This window comes from Panicum virgatum, chromosome 7K (genome assembly GCF_016808335.1).
Source record: "Panicum virgatum strain AP13 chromosome 7K, P.virgatum_v5, whole genome shotgun sequence".
In the NCBI taxonomy this organism is placed as follows: Eukaryota; Viridiplantae; Streptophyta; class Magnoliopsida; order Poales; family Poaceae; genus Panicum; species Panicum virgatum.
The window spans coordinates 51,446,032-51,467,364 of record NC_053142.1 but is presented as its reverse complement, the minus strand read 5'-3'; the positions used below and the strand labels follow the sequence as shown (position 1 = coordinate 51,467,364).

General features: G+C 46.5%; 4 protein-coding genes across 6 annotated transcripts; 3 read left to right on the top strand and 1 right to left on the bottom strand.

Moving 5' to 3' along the window:
- The first annotated feature begins 176 nt into the window (after positions 1-176).
- LOC120642094 (BTB/POZ domain-containing protein At1g50280-like) lies at positions 177-4,681 on the top strand. Its single transcript, XM_039918495.1, has 3 exons — positions 177-597; positions 733-1,899; positions 3,937-4,681. The coding sequence occupies exons 1-3, from the start codon at positions 535-537 to the stop codon at positions 4,378-4,380; spliced, it is 1,674 nt and encodes a 557-aa protein (XP_039774429.1). The 5' UTR covers positions 177-534; the 3' UTR covers positions 4,381-4,681.
- A 1,881-nt stretch (positions 4,682-6,562) lies between these two features.
- LOC120642090 (vacuolar protein sorting-associated protein 41 homolog) lies at positions 6,563-13,759 on the top strand. Its single transcript, XM_039918491.1, has 19 exons — positions 6,563-6,948; positions 7,477-7,746; positions 7,828-8,007; positions 8,393-8,656; positions 8,773-8,905; positions 9,001-9,091; positions 9,396-9,498; positions 10,554-10,657; positions 10,791-10,884; positions 10,963-11,118; positions 11,211-11,273; positions 11,364-11,429; positions 11,551-11,751; positions 11,889-11,966; positions 12,112-12,231; positions 12,344-12,424; positions 12,508-12,593; positions 12,856-12,937; positions 13,114-13,759. The coding sequence occupies exons 1-19, from the start codon at positions 6,673-6,675 to the stop codon at positions 13,507-13,509; spliced, it is 2,844 nt and encodes a 947-aa protein (XP_039774425.1). The 5' UTR covers positions 6,563-6,672; the 3' UTR covers positions 13,510-13,759.
- Positions 13,760-13,915: 156 nt separating this feature from the next.
- LOC120642092 (ubiquinone biosynthesis protein COQ4 homolog, mitochondrial-like) lies at positions 13,916-16,467 on the bottom strand. Of its 2 annotated transcripts, XM_039918494.1 has the most exons (4): positions 16,155-16,467; positions 15,029-15,212; positions 14,133-14,667; positions 13,916-14,102 (listed from the first exon to the last, which is right to left on the bottom strand). In XM_039918494.1, the coding sequence occupies exons 2-3, from the start codon at positions 15,206-15,208 to the stop codon at positions 14,164-14,166; spliced, it is 684 nt and encodes a 227-aa protein (XP_039774428.1). In that variant the 5' UTR covers positions 15,209-15,212; positions 16,155-16,467; the 3' UTR covers positions 13,916-14,102; positions 14,133-14,163. The 2 variants fall into 2 exon arrangements, with proteins under 2 accessions (XP_039774428.1, XP_039774427.1); XM_039918493.1 differs by having other exon boundaries at positions 13,918-14,667.
- A 170-nt stretch (positions 16,468-16,637) lies between these two features.
- LOC120642091 (small glutamine-rich tetratricopeptide repeat-containing protein 2-like) lies at positions 16,638-18,723 on the top strand. 2 transcript variants are annotated; one of them, XM_039918492.1, is made up of 5 exons: positions 16,638-17,431; positions 17,522-17,571; positions 17,672-17,759; positions 18,177-18,293; positions 18,407-18,723. In XM_039918492.1, the coding sequence occupies exons 1-5, from the start codon at positions 16,967-16,969 to the stop codon at positions 18,455-18,457; spliced, it is 771 nt and encodes a 256-aa protein (XP_039774426.1). In that variant the 5' UTR covers positions 16,638-16,966; the 3' UTR covers positions 18,458-18,723. The 2 variants fall into 2 exon arrangements, 1 of the variants encoding a protein (XP_039774426.1); XR_005662498.1 differs by having other exon boundaries at positions 16,650-17,431; positions 17,672-18,293; positions 18,407-18,496.
- The last annotated feature ends 2,610 nt before the right edge of the window (positions 18,724-21,333 follow it).

Here is a 21,333-nt window from a genome sequence, read left to right as displayed (position 1 = left end):
CCACCACGAGGGCGTCCCCGACGCTGGACGCCACCGAGGGTCGCCGGATGTCCCTGCGTCAAGTTCGTCACCCACTCGATCTACCACTACGCGATCTAAAGTTGATTCTAACAAGATCTCCCCGTTCAGAGCAGTACACAACAATGAGTTTTTGTTTGTAGCTCTAGTGCGTTTCGAAGGCAAGCTCCCTTTTTTGCTCGGTATACTTTGAGGCGCCGAATCACCAGCGTTGAGGAGTTCAGAGAACCTGGAGCCTACCCAGACCAAAACTTGCTTTTGTTTTTTTCTTAGGAATCACCAACATCTTTGCACCCGGGACACATGCGCACTCAACTTGCATCTCATCTCGCAGTAACCTATACTACTGTGAGCTTGTGACTGTGCATGCCTTTGAGCCAGGAGGCCGGTCCCAAGCGGCTGTGCAAGTGCAAGCGAGCAGACTCTTCCTCTCAGCTCCCTCTCGCCTTCCCAGATTTTATACTCCACTGGCTGGCCCCGCACGTCCCATTTCCCCCGTTTCTCCTTGCGTGAGCCATGAATGAGCTCTGCGACCTCAAGGTGCACATCAATGGCCATCACACGCTTCATCTCCACCAGGCACGTACCACACCACCTCTCAAATTCTTCGTCCTAAAGGCGTCTCAAATTAATCAAGCAACCATCTCTCTGTTTGTTTTTTCTTGCTTGGCTCTGAAAGTCTGAATTGATCTCACCGTCGCTGCGATGTAACAGAGCGTCATGTGCGCCTTCTCGGGAAGGCTGAGGACAATGGTGAAGCAGGAGAAGAAGAAGGCGAGCAGGAAGGAAGCCTTGTCCATCAGGCTCGCCGATTTCCCGGGCGGCGCCGAGGGCTTCGAGCTCGTCGCCAGGTTCTGCTACAACAATGGCCGCATCCTGCTCTGCCCCTCCAACCTGCCGCTCCTTCACTGTGCCGCCGTGTTCCTGGAGATGACCGAGGAGGTGTGCGCCTGCAACCTGCTGGCGCAGGCGGAGGCCTTCGTGAACGGGCTCTACTACTGGACCTGGGCCGACGTGCTCACCGCGGTCAAGAGCTGCGAGCCGTTCGCCGCGGCGGCCGACGCCTCCGGCCTCCTCGAAAGGCTCATCTCCGCGCTCTTCTCCAAGATCACCGCCAGCCCAGAGACGCCCACCGCCGTCGCCGCCGTGGGGACGCCGAACCGCTCCTCCTCGTCGTGCTCCTCGTCGCCGGACACGGTGGGCTTCGGCCGGTCGTCGTCCACCAAGACGCCGGAGTCGATGCGGCCTTGCGTGGGCAGGGAGTGGTGGTTCGACGACATGACGTCCCTGTCCCCGCAGACCATCGAGAAGGCGATGCGAGTGCTCGGCTGCTACGGCATCGAGAACAAGAACCTGATCCTGACGCGGTTCCTGCTCCACTACCTCCGCGCGGCCACGCGCAGGCCGGCGATGGCGCTCTGCAAGGAGGGCACCCTCGCCGGCCTCGCCGACACGGCCGTGCACGGCGTGGCGCTCGTCGGAGGCACGGCGTTCTCGTGCCGGGGCCTCTTCTGGGTGCTGAGGATCGTGTCGGCCGTGGGGCTGAGCAAGGAGTGCAGGCACAAGCTGGAGAGGCTCATGGGCCTGATGCTGGACCACGCCACGCTCGACGACCTCCTCGTCTCCGGCGACGACGGCGGCGTCTACGACGTGAACCTGGTCATGAGGCTGGTCAGGGTCTTCGTGGGCTCCGAGGAGGAAGCCGACGCGCCGTCACAGAGGATGAGGAAAGTGGGGAGGCTCATCGACAAGTACCTCGGGGAGATCTCGCCGGACCATTCGTTGAAGGTGTCCAAGTTCCTCGCCGTCGCCAAGAGCCTGCCGGACTCGGCCAGGGACTGCTATGACGGCGTGTACAGGGCTTTGGACATCTACCTCGAGGTAAACAACTCGGCTAATTTATTTCACCAACAAGTTGCATCGGTTCACCACCAAAGTTCATTTCTCCAGTGAAGCTTGCTGTTTTCCATCCCGCTAGTGGATTGAATAGTACTGCTACTGTTTGTAACTATGATTGGGACAAGATAACTGTAAGATTGATGCTATTGACTAGCTAATCATAGGGGTGCTAGGTGTAGGTACGGCAGTGCTTTATCGTTCCATAGCAAATTTTAAAACAAATAAATACTAGTGAAATTTTAGTTTTACCCCTTTGCAATGTTCGGAATGTCTGTTGATTGTGATTTTTTTTTTCTGAAAATTTTGGAAAACCCACAAGCTGGAGTTCTGCATTTGCCAGCTTTGCTGCAAGTCCTCTTCACCTGGTTTCAGACTTTCAGTCCTGCCTCCTGACAGAACAATGCACAAACATAAAGGATTCCGATTTCACTGGTAGACATTACTGGCAGTGTAGGGCACTGGGATTCCGATTTTCACCTGGCTCTGGCAGCGAACATCCTGTCAGTATATAATTGGCGTCAGCCTCACGATAAGCTATGCACAAGGCAGTGCTGAGCTGACGGTGACAATGGTAAAAATCGGGAATTCGGGTTGTGTAATTTCTGGTACAACATATAAGGTGGCAGAACATTTCGGCATTCCTCTTCTTGATCCTTTGCTTTTTTTTTTCTTTCAGACACTGCACTTTTCTTTTCTTTTTTTCTTTCTCCCATATGTTGGTGACTGTTCTTTATCAAGTCTATGGGTCGCCCCCATAAAAAAAAAAGTCTATGGGTCGCCAACTGAATAAAGGTCGGCAGTACTATCATGGGATGCTAATGATGGACAGATAGATCACCTAGTACTTTGGTTATCGACTTAATTATGGGGGGTCCTTAGGCTCTTAGCCTTCAGTTGCGATGCCTTTCGCCCTTTTGCACTGTGCAAGCGTGTGCTGTTGGAGCTGGCTCATCAAATCTGCAAACCTTTGCTCCTATGCTTTAGCTACAGTGCATGTATGTCTTTTACCTTTTCTTTATGAGCGTCTGAATCCATGTTAATCAATCCAACTTAGAATTGCTGTGCCATTGCCATTTCTGCAGTACTTGACTGCTTATCCCATGGAACAAGTGGTGATGCACCACCTTTTTCTGCACTGTTTTTGTGTTGTTCGGCAATGCAGAATAGTTTTCAGTTTCAGTTTATTGCCTTGCTGCTCTGCTAGGATATCGAGTTAGCAGTTCAGTAAGTTCTTTTGCTGGCGCGGCAGCTAAACCTTTAGCTGCACGCATGCACAAATAGCTTCAACCTTTTGCCCTGTTCGCAGGGCACTTTTTGATTCATCTTGTCACTAGCCCATCGAGTTGCTCCCCCTTTGTCTTGATCCCTGGTCATTGCACAACTAAGATCCCGGCTTTGTTTACTACTGGTGCAGTGGAACCTATGGAGCCTTTCGTCAGTGGCCCTTGTGCCCGATCGCCTTTAGTCTGGCCTTTGATGCTTTCTATGATCAAATGGATCTTCTTTAATCATGTCTCTCCTTTATGTTTGTGCATTGTAATTTCCCTCGCATCCACTGCCTTTTCTTCTTCAGAGCAAGTATTATGGTGGACTATAAGCAAGCGAATGATGAGATGGAGAAGAGAGAATAGGAGAGAGAGAAAATGGGCTCTAAGCTTACAGCCAGTTTTAACATAAAAAACAAGAAATTTTGTGAAATAGATAAGTGGGCCATGTATTAACGAGGGAGCTAAACTATTATACAAGTGAGCTGAGAAATGAGTTACAAAAAGTCTTGCAGCCAGCAATTGGCTAAATTATTAGTCTTGCTCTTAGGGACACAGCAAAAGCAGTAAACAATTCTTTGTGCAGTGCACTTTTCTTCTTTCTCCCTGATGATTGGACATCATCCAATGCTAACTGAACCTACATTTTGATCTCTACAATCAGCAAATTTTATGCAGAAGAGGAGATGATTTTTTCCTGAAATTGATTCTTTTGCTGAATTTGCTCTGAAATTTGCCCTTCGCATGAATGCAGTCGCACCCGGCACTGTCCCTGGAGGAGCGCACGGCGCTGTGCCGGTGCCTGAACTACGAGAAGCTCACCCTGGAGGCGTGCAAGGACCTGGCCAAGAACCGGCGGATCCCGCCGGGCGTGGCGGTGCAGGCGCTGGCCTCGCAGCAGTGCAAGCTCCAGATCAGCAAGCCCGCCGCGACCGCGAAGGATGGCCGGGCCAACCCATCGTCCCGGACGCCGAGGAGGGCGCGCACCCGCAGCGCCAGCGTGGACCTGGACGGCGGCAGCGACGAGAAGGAGCTGCTGCGGCTGAACCTGCAGAGGATGCAGAGCCGGGTGGTGGAGCTGGAGCGGGCGTGCAAGGAGATGAAGGGCCAGATGTCCAAGATGGCCAAGGGCAAGTCGTCCTTGGGCGCCGCCTCCTGCCACCAGACCGGCGGCAGGGGCCTGCCGAGGCTCTGCTGACGGAGCAGTAACAACTTTGTCGCGGTAAGACTGTCACATACTAATAGAGAGTGTGCAATTTTCCTCTTGATCCCTTTTTGTAAAGTTGATTGTTTGTTGGGTGGCGGATCATTGGTCGTTTTACTACTTTGTGTGGCGTTGGCTGAGAGTGAGGTAGTAGATGAGCAAGAATGAGAGGGATGTAAAGTTTTTTTTTTTAACGTTGTCCCTTTTTTGCTTTCGTAGTTTCTTCTGTTCTTTTCGTTTTCCCCTATAACCTCACCATGATTGAAGGGGGTCAAAATGCTGCATCTTTTGGACACGTCCCACACCATGATCCTAGAGAGGCTCTCCCCGTGTCTTGTCCGTTGTGATGAAACCTTTTCGAGCAGGTAAGTTACTGTCAGAAAGCTAGTGGACTGCGACCGCAAAAGCTTTCATCTCTGTCAGTCAGGGATAAACTGAAGCTGGAATGGAACTCTGGAAGGGATGGGGACCGAATCACCACCCGAATCTGGGGTCCAGATATCCAACAAGGATCCGAGTCCAGATTCCAGAGTGTGAGGCGCGGCCAAGCAAGAAGCAAAGCCCCAGATGGACAAAACCGGTCTCGGCTCAGTCCAAAAAACGGGGCACGGTCGCCAACACGCAGCACGGAGCAACTTGCAACCCTGCCGTTGCCGAGTCAGTAGGGCCTGGCTGCGGTGGTTGGAGTTGGACCAGAGCATGCAGATCGGTTAGTTTATAGGTGTATCTCGCCGCTGCCCCTGCTGCTCAGCTCCTAGTCCTAGGAGGAGGTCGCCATGGATGGAGTGGAAGTGGACCACGCAACATGGCCGGCGTGGCAAAGGTGGATCACCGGGCTGGCTCAACTGGCTGGTGGTGTTTTTTTTTCTTCGGCCCATTACCAAAGCAACCCGCGTAAGGGTAGCCCACCTAAAACCAGTGAGCCCGCTTAGCCCGTCGCTGTTCCTTGGCCCACGTAACTAGGACGACGCATCATTAAAAAAAATTTACGGATTTCTTAGAGACATTACCCTTTTTCGAAATTATTAGGGACACTATATTACCAATAACATAATACTCGCATGACCAAGGATGAGAGAAAACAACCAACTCTTAATTTTTTTTTGCCATATTACAAATTTTGGGGACGCATGCCGCATGGTGTTATCTCACTGAGCTCGTGGGCAAGAGATGACAAGCCGCCGGCCGTAGTATATAAAAGTTGGGAAAGCGAAAGGTAATGGCTGTTGCGTTCAGTCCAGCACAGGCCGGTGCCTCCGTGGCGCCATGTCTCACCGTCCGGATCGCACACGCCGCTCGTACCACCATGTTCGCGCGGGTGTACGACGAAGCGCCGAAAGGCAAAAGGCACGCGAGCGCGAGGCATAATCTGACGCTGGTCTCTTTGCAGCCACCAGCCAGGTCATCACTCTGGGTCGGGGCACAGCTGAGCTGAACGCAAGATCACTGCCCCGTGTCGAATCATGGGGCCTGTTTGGTTCAGTAGCACGAGTAACACGATTTTCGAGAAAAAAATCTCGCATGGAGTACTAAACGAAGTTTATTTGCAAATTTTTTTCACAAATATGTGTAATTTTTCACTACGAATCACATGACAGTAATTAATCGATGATTGGCTACAGTGATGCTACAGTAACTATCCTCTAATCGTGCAGTCAAAGGCCTCATTACCTTCGTCTCGCGAAGTAGCGCAGTGTTGTGTAGTTAATTTTATAAATTGACTTTATTTAATATCCCTAATTATTGGTCAAAATTTTTGTGCTACTTCGAACCAAACAGAGCCATGGTTTTGATCTGCACTAACTGCATTAGCTCGTTTCCAAAAAAAAAACACTGCAGTACCTCGTTTTCAGAACAAAAAATGCAGTAGCACTTCAGAAGTTTCACAACTCGACGCAGGTGTTCTCAGCGCTACTCGAGTGTTTAACCTTTTTAGGCGACTGGTGTTTACTGTTTGCCAACGTCAGTAGCAGCAAGACGATGACATTCATAATTGCTGGGCTTCCAATCTAATCCACTGAACCGGAAGGTCCTGGAGGCCCACGTGTACCCACTCCGCCCGGTCAGTCCAGCAGACGAGCCGGGGCTTGGCTCGTGTACGCCAGCCGACCCGGCTCGGCTGGACCCGTCGACTCGAGTAGTTTAAAGCGTTTCACGACAAAATGATAGACGAAACCCAAATATACAAAATCCCGGCTCAAACTTTTTACACGCGGACCCCCGGCTTCGCCAGAAATCGCCTCGGAGCGGGAGATCTCGCGGGAGGGACCATCCCCGGCGGCGAGGATGTCCGCCGCGAGGCGCGCCCACCCGCCGCTGCAGAACGGCGCGGGGGGAGACGACGGGGACGACGAGCGGGACGAGGAGGAGGAGGACGGCGACGAGGAATTGGAGGATGAGGCGGAGGAGGAGGAGCCGCGGCTCAAGTACCAGCGGCTGGGCGGGAGCGTGCCGGCGATCCTCTCCACCGACGCCGCCGCGTCCATCGCCGTCGCCGACCGCATGGTCGCGCTCGGCACCCACAACGGCACCCTCCACATCCTCGACTTCCAGGGCAATCAGGTACCCCCTCGCGGACGGGGCGCTCTCCTTTCGGAATTTTGGATTTGTCGTGGCCTCGTGGGGGGAATGGAGAGGCGTGGCGTGGAGCCAACCGGGATCGTGGCATTTGGGACATCTCTGAAAGCTTCCTCTCTATTTGCTGGGTCAAAACTTCACGCCAGTTCAATGTCGAAATTCTCAGGGATTATCTATGGTTTGATTAGCATAGTTGCTGACACTGAATTGGCGTAGCTGCGAGCACAAGCTTTGCACCGTTACTGGAGACATAAAATTGGGGTTGCTGCTATTTTCCTTCGTTACAGCTTGAAATCATGTGACGATGCATATAATTTTCGCAATAATGATCACACAACTGTAGTTTTGTGGAACTGATGGAGCCAAAAAAAATGTGCATGATATGCAAAAGTAAAGTGTGTGCTCCAATGCCTTTAGTCATCCTACGCATATTCCATCCTTAGAAATGCTATAGTATATCCTTGTGCTGATCAACTCATCAATTCTCATCTTTCTGTTCAATATGTTCTTTAGGTGAAGGAAATTGCTGCCCACACGGCAACTATCAATGACATCAGTTTTGATGCAGACGGTGAATATATAGGCAGTTGCTCAGATGATGGCACAGTAGCAATAAGCAGCCTCTTCACTGATGAAAAACTGAAGTTTGAGTACCATCGCCCGATGAAAGCAATTGCTCTAGACCCTAATTATTCCCGGAACTATAGGAGATTTGCTACTGGTGGATTAGCAGGTCAAGTACTTGTGCTGACAAAGAAAACTTGGGGTGGTTACCATAAGAAGGCAAGTTTGATTTCATTAGGATAACTGATAATCTGGTGTATTCAGAGAACACTAATAGTTGTCTTATCTGTTCATTTGTAGGTTCTGCGTGATGGCGAAGGGCCAATCCATTCTATGAAGTGGAGAGCAGACCTGCTTGCTTGGGCTAATAATGCAGGGGTGAAAGTGCATGACATGAAAACAGACAAAGGAATTGCATTCATAGAGCGACCGAAAGGCATTCCTCGGCCAGAATTCTTACTTCCCCACCTAGTATGGCAGGTAAATAATATGAATTAAGCATATTTTAGTTAAACCATGTGCTGGAGCATTTCAATTTCTCAACATACAAGGAAATTATTATTAGATGGGTGCAAAAGCAAAAGGATTTTGTCGAGCTGAAAGTTTTTTTTGGTGATATGTGCGATAAGGATCAATTTTTGTTTGTAGCTTTTCTGAGTGGAAGACAGAAGATATTAGCTAAAACACACATACTGTTAATTTTGTTAAGGAGCATGATAGTTTTTTTATTTTATTTGCTAGGCAATAAGAAAGTGTTCACCGTGTTAAGTGTCTAACTCACAAGACAAACTTCTAAAATTTTCTTTTCCATTCTATGTTTGATGCAAAATGTACTCGTTGTATTTACTGATGTTTACATGCTTAGGATGATACAGTTTTAGTTATTGGATGGGGAACAAGTGTCAAGATCGCAGCAATTCGAACAGATTTATCTCAGGGACTCAATGGCATACAAAGGACCATCGCCGCAGTAGGTTCTGAGAAGTATGTAGATATTGTGGGTTCATTCCAAACAGGCTACCACATATCTGGGATTGCTCCTTTTGGTGACCTTTTAGTTGTGCTTGCCTATATTCCCGACGAGGATGAAAACGAGAAAAAAATTAGTACTTCTGTTACTCCACGACAGGTATTCATCAGTACTTGTCCTTTGCTTGTAAACTTCTGCTGCTAGTATACCATATACCTTTGCTTGTAAACTTCTGCTAATATTGATATTTCTGTTATGTTTCCGACGTTTTGTAGGGAACTGCACAGTGTCCAGAAATTCATCTTGTATCATGGAAGAATGATGAAGTTACTACAGATGCTCTGCCTATTCATGGTTATGAACATTACAAGGCAAAGGATTATGCTCTTGCGCATGCACCTTTCTCAGGTTCAATAGATTGTGTTCTAACAGTAGTGGCACTTCTTTTCATTTTGATGCAAAATTTCCTAATCGAGGAACCCTGATTCTTGTATTCTCGTCAGGAAGTAGCAATGCCGGAGGGCAATGGGCTGCTGGCGATGAACCTCTGTATTACATCGTGTCTCCTAAGGATATTGTGGTCACAAAACCAAGGTTTGTGAAAATTCTACAAAGCAAGAGCTCTTTATTTAAGGGCAAAAGCATGAGCTAGTATATATTAAATCCAATTTTATCTGATTGTCACTTTGAGGATCTTATTGATTTAAATTAAATGAGCATAGCTGAGCTAGCTAGTGACAAAAGTAAGATAATGTCAATATGGTTCTATTTACAGAGGTCCAGGTTATTTTGATATTTGAATCTTGTTGGTTCTGTCCGGTTTGCTGAAGTTTATGGCCTTTTTGTAACTAGAATCACATGGCAGTTTCATTTGATATTATGTGTGCCTTCTAATTAGAGATGCTGAAGATCATATTGCTTGGCTTCTTCAACATGATTGTCATGAAAAAGCATTGGCTGCTGTTGAGGCAGGGCAAGGGCGGACTGAGCTTCTTGATGAGGTGAGCTAGAAAATAGTTAAGCTTGATAGTAACTTTCACCCCTCTGATTATGAGGATGCCCCAGTGTGCACTTCTAAGAAGCTATCAGGATGCCCCTAAACCCTAAAGATTACTGCTGGGTGAGCCGAGCTGACCCACCGGTGCTTGGCCCATGGCATCTAGGTCCATGACTGCCATGTTCCAAACTGTCCCTATTGATGCAGATAATAGATAATGTGCCCCATTTGCCTTTATTTTATAGGGAAAAGTCCGGTTTACACCCTCGAACTATCGCAAAAGTCCGATTTTCAACCTTCAACTACGAAACCGGACAACATAGGCCATCCAACTGTCAAAACCGGGCAAATTTGGCCCCTGGGGTGGTTTTGAAGGTGGTTTTCCATTTTGTGAGAATTAAAAATATTCAATTTTACACTAAAAAATTTATAAGTAATTCATTTCTAGTCAAAAAATTATGAAATGAGTTTCAAAAGTTTTCTAAAAATGTAACCTATCTATTGTCACATGACTTGTGAGCTATTCAGATCTAATTTTTTTATGTTCATAATATTTGGTTGCTTGCAGTTATGCCTATTATTTTTAATAACTAAGATTCAAATGGAGCAATAATAGATAGGTTACATTTTTAGAAAAATTTTGGTACTAGTTTCATATTTTTTTGATTTAAAGTGAATTAGTTTTGATTTTTTAGATCTAATTAGATTTATTTAATTCTTTTAGAAAATGCAAAACCACCTTCAAAACCACCCCAAGGGCCAAATTTGCCCGGTTTTGACAGTTGGATGGCCTATGTTGTCCGGTTTCGTAGTTGAAGGTTGAAAATCAGACTTTTGCGATAGTTTGAGGGTGAAAATTGAACTTTTCCCTATTTTATATGTTACCCTAGTCCAATGTATTTCATAAAAACTAAAAGTGCATGTTTAACAGCCAATCTAATTGGTGTACCACTCACGAGCCCATCTCTCAGAACTGAGGAGGACCTTGAGAACTTGGAGGCTTAATTCATAAGGAGATACTTAAAGTATTAAAGTTAGTTTCATGTTATTTCATTCCAGGTGGGTTCAAGATACCTAGACCACTTGATAATTGAAAGAAAATATGCTGAAGCTGCTCAACGCTGTCCAAAGTTGCTGCGAGGATCTCCTTCAGCATGGGAGAGGTTAGAAAATTGTTGATACACATGTCTCAGTTATATGACCTAGTTTCTCTGATGAGAGTTGAGATTTTGATAGGCCTCTTTCTGTTAAACTGCTAGTTGAGTGCTTGTTTTAACCAAGACTTTTATGCTGCAGATGGGTCTTTCACTTTGCTCATCTCCGGCAACTTCCTGTTTTGGTCCCTTACATACCTACAGAAAATCCTCAGCTGAGTGATACTGCATATGAGGTGCGGTACTAATTTATAAGTCATGTTTACATGTTAACACCTATCTGTTTGTAATACTATTTTGAATTCCTTGTGTAGGTTGCCCTTGTTGCTCTAACTACCAATCCTTCTTTCCATGAACTTCTGCTAACCACTGTAAAAAATTGGCCACCAACGTTATACTCAGCTTCACCTGTCATATCTGCCATTGAGCCACAGCTGAACTCATCGTTGATGACTGATACATTGAAAGAGGTGGGGAGGAACATTGTTTGATGGATGCAAAACATATGCATTTCATTCTTTTTAGCTCTGTGATTGATACCTTTGTCTTATGTGCCCTGTAGGCTTTAGCTGAATTGTATGTAATCAATAGTCAACATGAAAAGGCGCTCTCCCTGTATGCTGAAGTAAGTATTTCCTGAATTGTAGTATTTGTATGTCTCAAAGTATTTTTTTACTATCAAAATCTATTTATAATTAAACATCATTTGGTTCAGCTCCTGAAGCCAGAAGTATTTGAGTTTATTGAGAAGTACAACTTGCATGATGCCATTCATGATAAGGTACCAAATGGAAGGAGTCTAATTTAGTTCTAATACAGAGTAACAATTTTCAGTGATATAAATTACAAAAAGCCCTCCATATCCGGCACTTAAGGACTTATTGCTTTTTTATGTTCTACAGGTCGTCAATCTTATGTTACTGGATAGTAAAAGAACTGTTCACCTACTGATCCAACATCGTGATATCATTCCCCCATATGAAGTTGTGGAGCAGTTGCTGCATAGCAATAAAACTGGTGACAAGAGATATTTTTTGCACCTATATTTGCATGCTCTATTTGAGATAGATATACATGCTGGAAAAGATTTTCATGACATGCAGGTATTCAGTTACTCCCTTTTAACATAGTCCTTGTAATGTCTATCTTATTATTAATTATTATGCCCATTTCCCCAATTTTTTTACATCTACTTTGTTGTCTGACAATAACTTGTAAGTCAAAACTGTTGGCATTATAGGTGGAGCTTTATGCAGACTACGAGCCAAGGATGCTACTACCCTTCCTCCGTACTAGTCAGCATTACAGGCTTGACAAGGTCATAGCCGCACCCCCCCGCCCCCGCCCCCGCCCCCGCCCCCACCCCCCACACACACGCTCGCACTCCCACACAAAGAAAAAAGACCATCATTAAATTCATGTTTTAATTAATTGTAGGCTTGAATTTGTTTTTCTTCTTCCAGGCATATGAAATCTTTGCACAAAGGGAACTTGTAAGGGAGCAGGTTTTTGTCCTTGGTCGAATGGGCAATGCTAAGGAAGCTCTTTCAACAATTATAAACAAACTGGAAGACATTGAGGAGGTTCTAACTTGATTATCCATTATCTTACCACTTTCTTAAGAATTTATGTTCTATATTAGCTAAATTGATACATAAGGTTGGACAGACAACATTGATCTTGAACTGCATACAGGCTGTTGAATTTGTTACGGACCAACATGATGATGAACTATGGGAGGAACTGATCAGACAATGCCTCCAGAAGCCTGAAATGGTAGTTGAAACAAACTGTGCTTAACCCTCCTTGAAACTTAGGCATCTTCTGACTCTTAATTCAATTCTATGACTATTGAGCAGGTTGGGATGCTATTGGAGCATACCGTTGGCAATCTTGATCCTCTGTACATAGTCAGTTTGGTTCCTGATGGGTTAGAAATACCTCGGTATGTTTGCACCAGATTCTTTTTTGTTGAAACTGATGGATTATAAAAATATCACAAAGAAAAAACCCTAGCAAAAAGATTATAAATGACCTACCGTGGCCCCTTGAGGAGTATGTTGATATTGTAAACTTGGATGGCATCAGAAGCAATTGAAAACTGTGGCCGTCGTAACTTCATCAATATTTTGATCCAGATGATACACACTCTCATTTATCCAACTATTTCCCCCCCTGCTCTGACTATTTCCTCATGCTTTTGATAGGTTGCGGGATCGGCTTGTGAAAATTGTAACGGACTACCGGACAGAAACTTCGTTGCGAAATGGATGCAATGATATACTTAAGGTTAACTACATTTTGGTTTACCACCTGCTCTATCTTTCACTGATCTGAAATTCTGAATCAACAACAACAACAACAACATAGCCTTTTTTTCCCAAGCAAGTTGGGGTAGGCTAGAGATGAAACCCGAAAGATCTGATCTGAAATTCTGAATGTTTTCCAAATTTGGTCTTGTGCAGGCTGACTGTGTGAACCTTTTGGTTAAATACTACCACGAGGCTCGACGTGGAGTTTACATGGCAAGCATGGACGAGGAGGTACATGGAAACAGAGTTGATGATGGATCATCCCGAGCAAGTGAGAGGTCATCCAGTGTCCGGGCTCTAGATATTAAGTCCAGAACGAGATGTGGTGCCCGGTGTTGCTTATGCTTCGATCCTTTGCCCATTCAGGACATATCCGTCATTGTGTTCTACTGCTGCCATGCATATCATCTGTCTTGCCTGGAAGGTGGGTTAGACTTAATGAGATCAAACAGTAATCAAGATAGCGACAATGAATCAGATGATGAGGATGGTTCCCCATCTGGCGGGTCTCGGATGCGCTGTGTATTGTGCACTACTGCTGCTGCATAATTTATACCTCGTTGGGTAGTCCATACTACCTTGTGTGTGTGTGTTGTAAGTTTTTAGCCTTGTAATTATTGTGTTCTTCTGGTGTGTTTTACAATGTACAATAGCATGATTCTTTGAGGGAAGCCATGTCCTCGGCCAGAGGATTTTTGTGTAAATTTGATGAACCACCATGAGCAAAGTTGTGCGGCATTTTCATTTTTTGTAATGCCACGTTTGCCAGATAATGAAAAGTTTATTACAGGATGCAGAATTGCTCTTCCCGAAACTTAAATAGAAGCTATTTCAGGAATTTAATTTTCTCATGTATTCGTTCATTCGTCTGTGTCTGCTTCTTCGAAGCTGAGTGAGCAGAGCAACTTGTTTATGGCCTTCTGTCTTGGCATATAAGTTCTTGAATGAAGCAGGATGTCGAAGTAAATCTCAGTCATAAATAATGTCGAGGAACTTGTTCGACTCCCATAGCATTGCAAATACCAGCAGCGTAGGAGTACGACCTTCAACATACTAACCATAGTACTTTGCAACTTCCTAAGGTATCAGTAACATAGCTCATGACGTTATTCCAAAAGAACTGACATAAGCAAAGATGAAAACTAAATACAAGTCCATGCAGAGTATGAAAACTAAATACAAGTCCATGCAGAGTACGCCTGTCTATACACCTCTCTTTTTGGGATCAGGGCATGGTAGAATGCCCCAGTTTCTTCTCACTTCCTCCAGGTCTTCATGAAAGTGCTTCTCATAGTATACAGACATCAGATCCGTGCACTTGAGACCTGCTTTTGCTGCCCATGGGAAGTAATGCTGGAAAAACAGTGTCCTTTGTTTCTCGCTGAACCTTGCAGAGCCCCCAACAACTGACAGCATGCACATTGGGAGGAACATCTGCTCAAATTCTATCACCTTGAGGGCAGTCTCTCCAATCAGGTTCGTCGGAAGGCCAAACAGAACGTGCCAAAAGTCATGAACTTCACGGGCCCGTGTCGCAACGTAGGCCAGCTCATCAGTGTCCATGAAACGGACAGGTGGGCGATCGTCTGGTGAGAAGTTCCTTGACCCCATGAACTGAGCATAGGCTGCACCGAATGTGTTCTGTGGCATGTCCCAGGCATGAGAAACCTGCGAGGAGATGACACGAGGACGCTCCAAGAGAACTTCCTGAAGAACAATGGTATGTCAGTAACATGGACAAGTGAATAAATTCATGCCACAGAAGTAGAAAATTGCATATTCAGTGACAGGTGAAGTTCTTTTTGGAATATTACATCAGAAGATTGCAAGTAAAATAAAACTTGACCAGGAAATTGGTAAGTTAAGTTAACATCCAGGTTACAGTGAAAAACAACAATTCACAAGCATCCTAGTATCAGGGTGTCATCATGCTAGTGATTTGTTCGCATTTCAAGTGAGAAAAAAACTGTGTTGCACTAACAGGGTAATCTGTTATTACCAAAAACTAAAAGGAATATCAAGCTAAATGGTGACTTTCTGACAAAAAAGAGGGTCAGTATGGACTTACCTTGCCTTCTGCGCTATTCTTCATTCGCTGAAGCACACGCTCAAATGCTGGCTTCCCAGTAGTCTCTCCAAGAGCAGCTATCAGGTCAGCCCTTCTAGGGTCAAGCAGGGCCCCAAATGCAGAACCAAACGCAACAGCTGCCTGTTGCCACCCCTTCAGCTGCACACGCGCCCCCACCATGGCTCTACACACACCAAGAAACAGCATTCCGAATGTTACGACCTCATGCCACTTTGTAGTTTCCGAACAATCATAGCTGCAATTAGCAAGCAGGAACATACAACTGAAACAGCATACAACAAACATACTCCAATCTGTTTTCTACTAGTAAGATTGATGACCATGCTGCATGCAAATGAAATTCCGAGTGTCTACATCGGAAAAGAGCAGCAGGCCATTGATCAGTCAGTGCCAGACGGTGCCTTCAAGATACCAACTTATATATAGACATTTCGTCGAACATACAGAGAGCGGCACCTATGACTGGTGGCTAGATAACATACGAAGCTTGCTTGGCAGGAAGCAACGCTGGTAACTACAGTACCGATAACCCTGACGCAGTCTAGTTCTAGAATCAAATCCACTAAATGAAGTACTAGGGTCTAGGGCCTAGGGCCTAGGATAGGGGCGGAACCATGGGACATGGGTACACACGGCCGGAGGCCACTCCTTGAGTCCTCGGCCGCTTCGGGCATGGGAAGACCTCCTGAGGTGAATATGGTTCTTACTCTTGATAGCCCGCCGGAGCGGATGCCCAGTGGCGTAGCCAGGATCAAAATTTACCTATGGCGGCTGGAAAAGGCTAAACCAGGCAAACACCGTGATACAGCATAGAACACGCGCGTAAGCAGTGGCGGTGCTCGCCCAAAAATCTAGCTGGGGCAGCCAAGAAAAGCAAGGTCGCAGGCCGGCGCCATGCACACTGCAAGCTTGGAGCTTGACCGGCGGGTAGCAGCCAGGCCTGCCCGCCGGCGGCCGGTGCGGCCTCATATAAGATTCTTCTTTTACCACAGAAAATATATTTTCTAATTTCCACTAATCACAACATACACAATACATCAATTCAGCACAAGAATTACCTAGAGCAAGACTAATCCGACTAAATTACCAATGCAAAGTCTCTCACCTGTTGAGAAAGCAACACCTAAATCAGCAGCATGAATCGTCGAATTACGAGAGGGGCACCTCTCCTCAGGGAGCCACCGGTCGTCCTCGGCGTCGCCGGAAGCTTGCCGCCGGCGGTGCGCACCGGCGGTGGGTGGCTGCGCGGGTGCGCGGCGGCGGAGCGCTGCGGTAATGGGCGGCGGCGTGGCGGGCCGAGGTGGAGCGCTTCGGCGGTGGGCTCCGCCGCGGCAACGTGCTTGCGCTAGGGTTCAGTGGCGCCCACCCCGGCGCAGCCAGCAGTCGAGGCCGCGAGGCGAGGGGGTCAGCCGGTCAAGGCCTCAAGGGTCGAGGCCTCCAGGGGATGACGCGGAATGGTTGATGGGCTAGAGGTCCACGGTCCACTCATCCCACCCCAAGGCCCAAAAAAAAAACCCTTCCTAGCTTCCTTGCGGCTCTATCTCAAAAAAAAAAAAAAAAAAAAAACCTTCCTCGCGGCTCGCGTCGTCTTCCTCGCGGCTCGCGTCGTCTTCCTCGCAGAACCGCGCCACCGGCCGTCGCTGGGAACCAGGGGACTCGCCTCTGCGCGCCGCCCTCCGGCTGCCGCGAGACAACGGCGATTGTCGAGGAGACAAGCCTCTCGCCGCTCAACCTGACTCAAGAAGACAAGGGTGTTTACGCAAAATTACCACACCGGGCTGAGAGACCTGGACTCCTCGTCCATGCCGTGCGAACTAGTAAACGGTCAACATTACAAAGAGGCCCTAAAGGAAATACCAATTCGCGGTAAAGCTCCCCGCCTCATCAGCCCATCATCCTTCCAGCGGCCACACGGCGATGGCGGTGGCTGTGGCGGTTGCGGGAGTGACCACGACCCACCGTTCCTGCTGCCTCCCCTCCGCTCACCGGAGGACTCAGCATCGCCGCCGGCGTCCTGCTCCTCCGCGCGCTTCGGGAGCAGTGGAGGTGCGGGTCTGCACGAACCGCACGTGCGCGCGGCAGGGCGGGCGCGAGGTCCTCGCTGCGCTCGCGGGCCTCGCGCCCCCGCGCGTCGACGTGGACTCCTGCGGGTGCCTCGGCCGCTGCGGCGCGGGGCCCAACGTCGCCGCCTCCGTCGCCGGGAGTGCCGCGGTGTTCGGCCACGTGGGCACGGCGGCGCGCGGCGCGCAGCTCCTGGAGCACCTCCTCGGCGCTGCGGAGTTCAACGTGGCCGCGGAGTTCGCCGCACTCGCCGCGCGGGAGAAGGCCGAGGCTGCCCTCGAGAAGGGAAGCGCGGCCGAAGCGGAAGTCCTTCTGAATGGGGTCTGGATTCTGAACAAATGTGCCACTCTGCAACTGTGCATGCTCCATCAGTTATGTGGATCTAACTCGATTCCAATTGTTTGTTTGTAGGTTATTGGGCTCAACGCTTGTGGTGGTATGCATTTGGTGTACAGGAGCAGGTTACGTTCTGTTGTTTTGAGTCTGGCATGCAAATTAGTGTTTCCAAGTCAAATAGTGTGCTTCGAGTTTGCTGTGTGACATTTTGTGGAAATCATGCAGGTCTAAGGCGAGACTAGCAATTGGGGAGATCTCTGGTGCGCTTGAGGACGCCGAGGAAGCAATAAGAATATCCCCCAAATTTACTCAGGTATTTGATTTGCTTGGAACCTCCAAATTTCCTAGGCATCACTTCGCTTGTATATTCATATCATGCCTTGTTATTCATGTTATGATATGCATCTCCCTGGGAATAAGCCTCAAAAGTACCAATTATGATGTCTATCTATGTTTTCATTGTCTCAACTATAAATTGGCTGGTTGCTTGGTTCCAGTCGCCAATGTTTGCTGCAAACTTGTGTGAGTGCCTACACGGTTGCTAGTAACTTTGTGATAGGTGAATCGAGGAAGGCTTGGTACTTGTTATACCAATGAATACAACCAAATAGTACTAACACCCAGTCAAACCCATCTTTAGGCATGTCTTTTCGCCAAACTGCCGCTGTTTTTGTTGTTATTACTAAGTGTGCCATGGTCCTTGCTGCCTTTATTGATGCTGGATTTGCAGGCTCACTTGTTGCGAGGAGATGCGCTTCTTACGATGGGTGAATATTGTGCTGCAGAAAATGCTTATGCAGATGCGTTGAATCTTGATCCCTCTATTCGCCGGTCCAAGTCTTTCAAGGTTAGCATCAGAGATTTACCTTGCAGAACTACAATTTCCTATTCTGTTGTAGCTACCTAATTTAGCTCTTAAAGCTTAATAACTCATGCATTCTGCCACATTCCTTTGTTCAGGCCCGTGTGGAAAGGCTATGTGAGAAGCTTGTCAGTGCCACTAATCCATAGCTCATTTGGAAACTTCCTCCCCATCTGAAGTTCCTCCCAACAAGTAATGTAGATATGTACTTGGTAGGTCTGAATTGCTCGATGCAAAGCATACATAGTTAGCTACATCTCTTTTGGTTAGCTGTGCACAGTGTATAGTCTCTTCTCTATCATGGTATGTCAATCTCATATTTGGAATAAATGGGATGATGAGGTTAAGATGTTGGCATTCCCTTTTTTATGTAAGATGCTGATGATCGAAATGTGAAGGAAATCATGTTCACACACTTTGCACCCACTACAAATGGTAAGGAATTGTTTGTTGCAACAGATTGGAGGATCCAATAGCTCATACGATGGAAGGTATTGTTGTTTTTCCCACCGTAACCACACTATAAGGTACATACTTAATATAATCTTATAGATCTTATTGTATATTTATGCCTGACCATATAAGCTATTGATTTCCAAACCATGCCGTCTGTGTGGCAAGTCATTCTCACTTTAAGAAAATTGATTGGTTGCAATCTCTGGGGTGCACTCAGATGTGAACATGGTATTCATTGGTTAGCATTTCTTTTTCCTTTGATAAATGTGAAATTGGGAATACTCCCAACGATTTAATGCTAAGCTAAGCATCAACAAAAATAATTATTTTGTTCCTTATCCATTCCTTGCACCATCCTATTTGATTCTGGGCAAAAGGTATATGGTATACATTACCTCCTCTTGGATTTTACACAGATTCTAACAGTTCTTTTTTTTTTCAGGATGGAACCATCATTTTTTGATATCCTATCAATTTCCTCAATTCAGTAGGAGATACTAACATCCTGTAATGATTTCAATAATTAGTTTGTACTCTTTATATTCTTATGGAATGTATAAAATTGTTACCTTTGTGTTGTGCTAGCAGAGCTGCTGAGGTTGGAACTATCAGTGCAACATTGTTGCTTGCATCAGCACCCAGCTGATATGTTCTCCATTTGGATTCCTACCAAACAAATGCTCAATGTGTATTTTTTATATACAAGGATATGGGTTTACATATGACCCACAACATTGAAGTATGAACTTGCAATTCTGGTCTAAAGCTGACCGGACCAATTTGCCATGTTGCCAGCAAATTGTCACCTTGCTGGGATTCCAATCCAGAGGTTCAGAGATAGGCCCACAGGTTTCCCCTGCAGTTTCTTTTCAAAAAAAGGTCACTTTCTTTTCTGATGCTGTGGGCCATCAGCTGGATTGTTTTAAGCACATGCAAGATGATAAGAACATTCTTAGCAAGTTAGCATGCTATTTTTAATTAAAAATAAAAAAGAAATGTTAGCTGTTTTGATTGTGATGTTTAGCCGTTTTGCTGCCCCGTGTGATGCAGTGTACAGAAAGAAAGCTTATGGATAACATTTGTGAACTCTTTCATTGTCTGTATGACTATTTAGTAAGCACCCATCATGTCTTATACATTAAGATTGTTGAAATGGTCATGTACAATTTATATTACGCTGAATTCTTGCATCAATACCAGCCATATTGTTGCAGTTGCGAGCATACCCACATGATATCTTTTAGAGATCTTTTACAAAGTAGTCATGCATAAAACGAAATAATATATGGTTGTGATTTGCACTGCCTCGAAACATCAGCCAACTGTATAAAACATGATTTGGTGAAAGATCAAGAGGGCGAGGGCGTGAGGCGCCAATCTCAAGTTCAGGGCAAAAAACCTAGAGATACAAAGCAAGGAGGTGAGAAGTGAAGAACACAAACACCAACAGCTCATACAAGTATAGCATTCCTCTTCGTAGCTCGTTAACACATTTTTTTTATTTCTACGGGCTGCTAGGAATCGTCGCCATAATCTGTCAGCTTCCGTAATACTATTGATTTGTGAGCTTCTGTTACTTGTGAGCTTGCCGTAGTTCAAGGCTGCACATTTCAAACTTCTGGCTTAGCTTTCCCCTCCTGCAAACATCAGCTCAATTGACGAAATAAAATGATCTGTCTGCATCAACGGATCCGTAATTTCAGGCTTATACTCTAACCTATGACCTGTTCGTCCTCATTATCCATGTGCTGTGTGCAGCTCAAGCCTCTTGTGAGGTCAAAGCCGATGGGCGGCGACCTGACCTGACCTGACCTGACGAATGAGCGGGTGGTTCCCACGCCGACGTTTCGTTCCCACCGTTTCGGATGCGTGGCGCTAAAGCGATCGAAGCACGCGTGGAGGCAACTGTAGCCCTTCCAATCGGCCCCAGCACCCAGGTGAGTATTTTTCTTGGCCACTTCCGGTTTCTGCTTCCCTTGACTGTTACTAATATTATTTATTTATTTATTTATTTATTTATCTATTTATTTATTTTATACTTCCTTTGCCTGTTTACTACTGTAGCTGTTACCTGTAGCATTGACCATTGTTGCACCGGATGGCAGCGTGCAGAATGGACGCTCCTAAACAGGAACACCAACCAATGCCTAAAGGTGTGCGAGACGATTGGTTCGTTGGTCACGGAAATATCTTCACTGCAAAGAAGCAAGGTGCTGATGTGCCGCCATGGCCTGCTTTCGGTTCGTTGCGTCCACGGTAAGTAGGGGAAAAGAAGAGGAAGTGAGAGGTGGCACATGGGCGAGATGGCCAGTCAAGGAAGGAAGAAAAAAAACAATCATGAACGAAGCATGTTTTTCACGGTGGCGTCGTCATTCTTAAAACTTAAAAGAACCTAGTACAAAGCTTATGGAAATTCAAGTGGCGGGCATTGTTATTTAGGAGTGCTTTCTAATTGCATGGCGCATTATTCACGTGGCATGCATGCGCGTTTGGGCTTAATTCGCTGGAAAGCTTGTACCGTGTGTTCCTTCGTGCTGATCTGACTTTGCTTATCCTTCTTAAATCGGGA

Excerpts from the sequence above, each read along its gene's own strand:
- LOC120642090 (XM_039918491.1), top strand. The coding sequence starts at position 6,673 with ATGTCCGCCGCGAGGCGCGCCCACCCGCCGCTGCAGAACGGCGCGGGG. Across the intron at positions 9,092-9,395 it reads ATTGTGGTCACAAAACCAAG|AGATGCTGAAGATCATATTG; the intron begins GTTTGTGAAAAT and ends CCTTCTAATTAG. Across the intron at positions 11,430-11,550 it reads ATGATGCCATTCATGATAAG|GTCGTCAATCTTATGTTACT; the intron begins GTACCAAATGGA and ends TATGTTCTACAG.
- LOC120642094 (XM_039918495.1), top strand. The coding sequence starts at position 535 with ATGAATGAGCTCTGCGACCTCAAGGTGCACATCAATGGCCATCACACG. Across the intron at positions 598-732 it reads ACACGCTTCATCTCCACCAG|AGCGTCATGTGCGCCTTCTC; the intron begins GCACGTACCACA and ends GCGATGTAACAG. Across the intron at positions 1,900-3,936 it reads CTTTGGACATCTACCTCGAG|TCGCACCCGGCACTGTCCCT; the intron begins GTAAACAACTCG and ends GCATGAATGCAG.
- LOC120642092 (XM_039918494.1), bottom strand. The coding sequence starts at position 15,208 with ATGGTGGGGGCGCGTGTGCAGCTGAAGGGGTGGCAACAGGCAGCTGTT. Across the intron at positions 14,668-15,028 it reads AGAATAGCGCAGAAGGCAAG|GAAGTTCTCTTGGAGCGTCC; the intron begins GTAAGTCCATAC and ends ATTGTTCTTCAG.
- LOC120642091 (XM_039918492.1), top strand. The coding sequence starts at position 16,967 with ATGGCGGTGGCTGTGGCGGTTGCGGGAGTGACCACGACCCACCGTTCC. Across the intron at positions 17,572-17,671 it reads CATTTGGTGTACAGGAGCAG|GTCTAAGGCGAGACTAGCAA; the intron begins GTTACGTTCTGT and ends GAAATCATGCAG. Across the intron at positions 17,760-18,176 it reads TATCCCCCAAATTTACTCAG|GCTCACTTGTTGCGAGGAGA; the intron begins GTATTTGATTTG and ends CTGGATTTGCAG.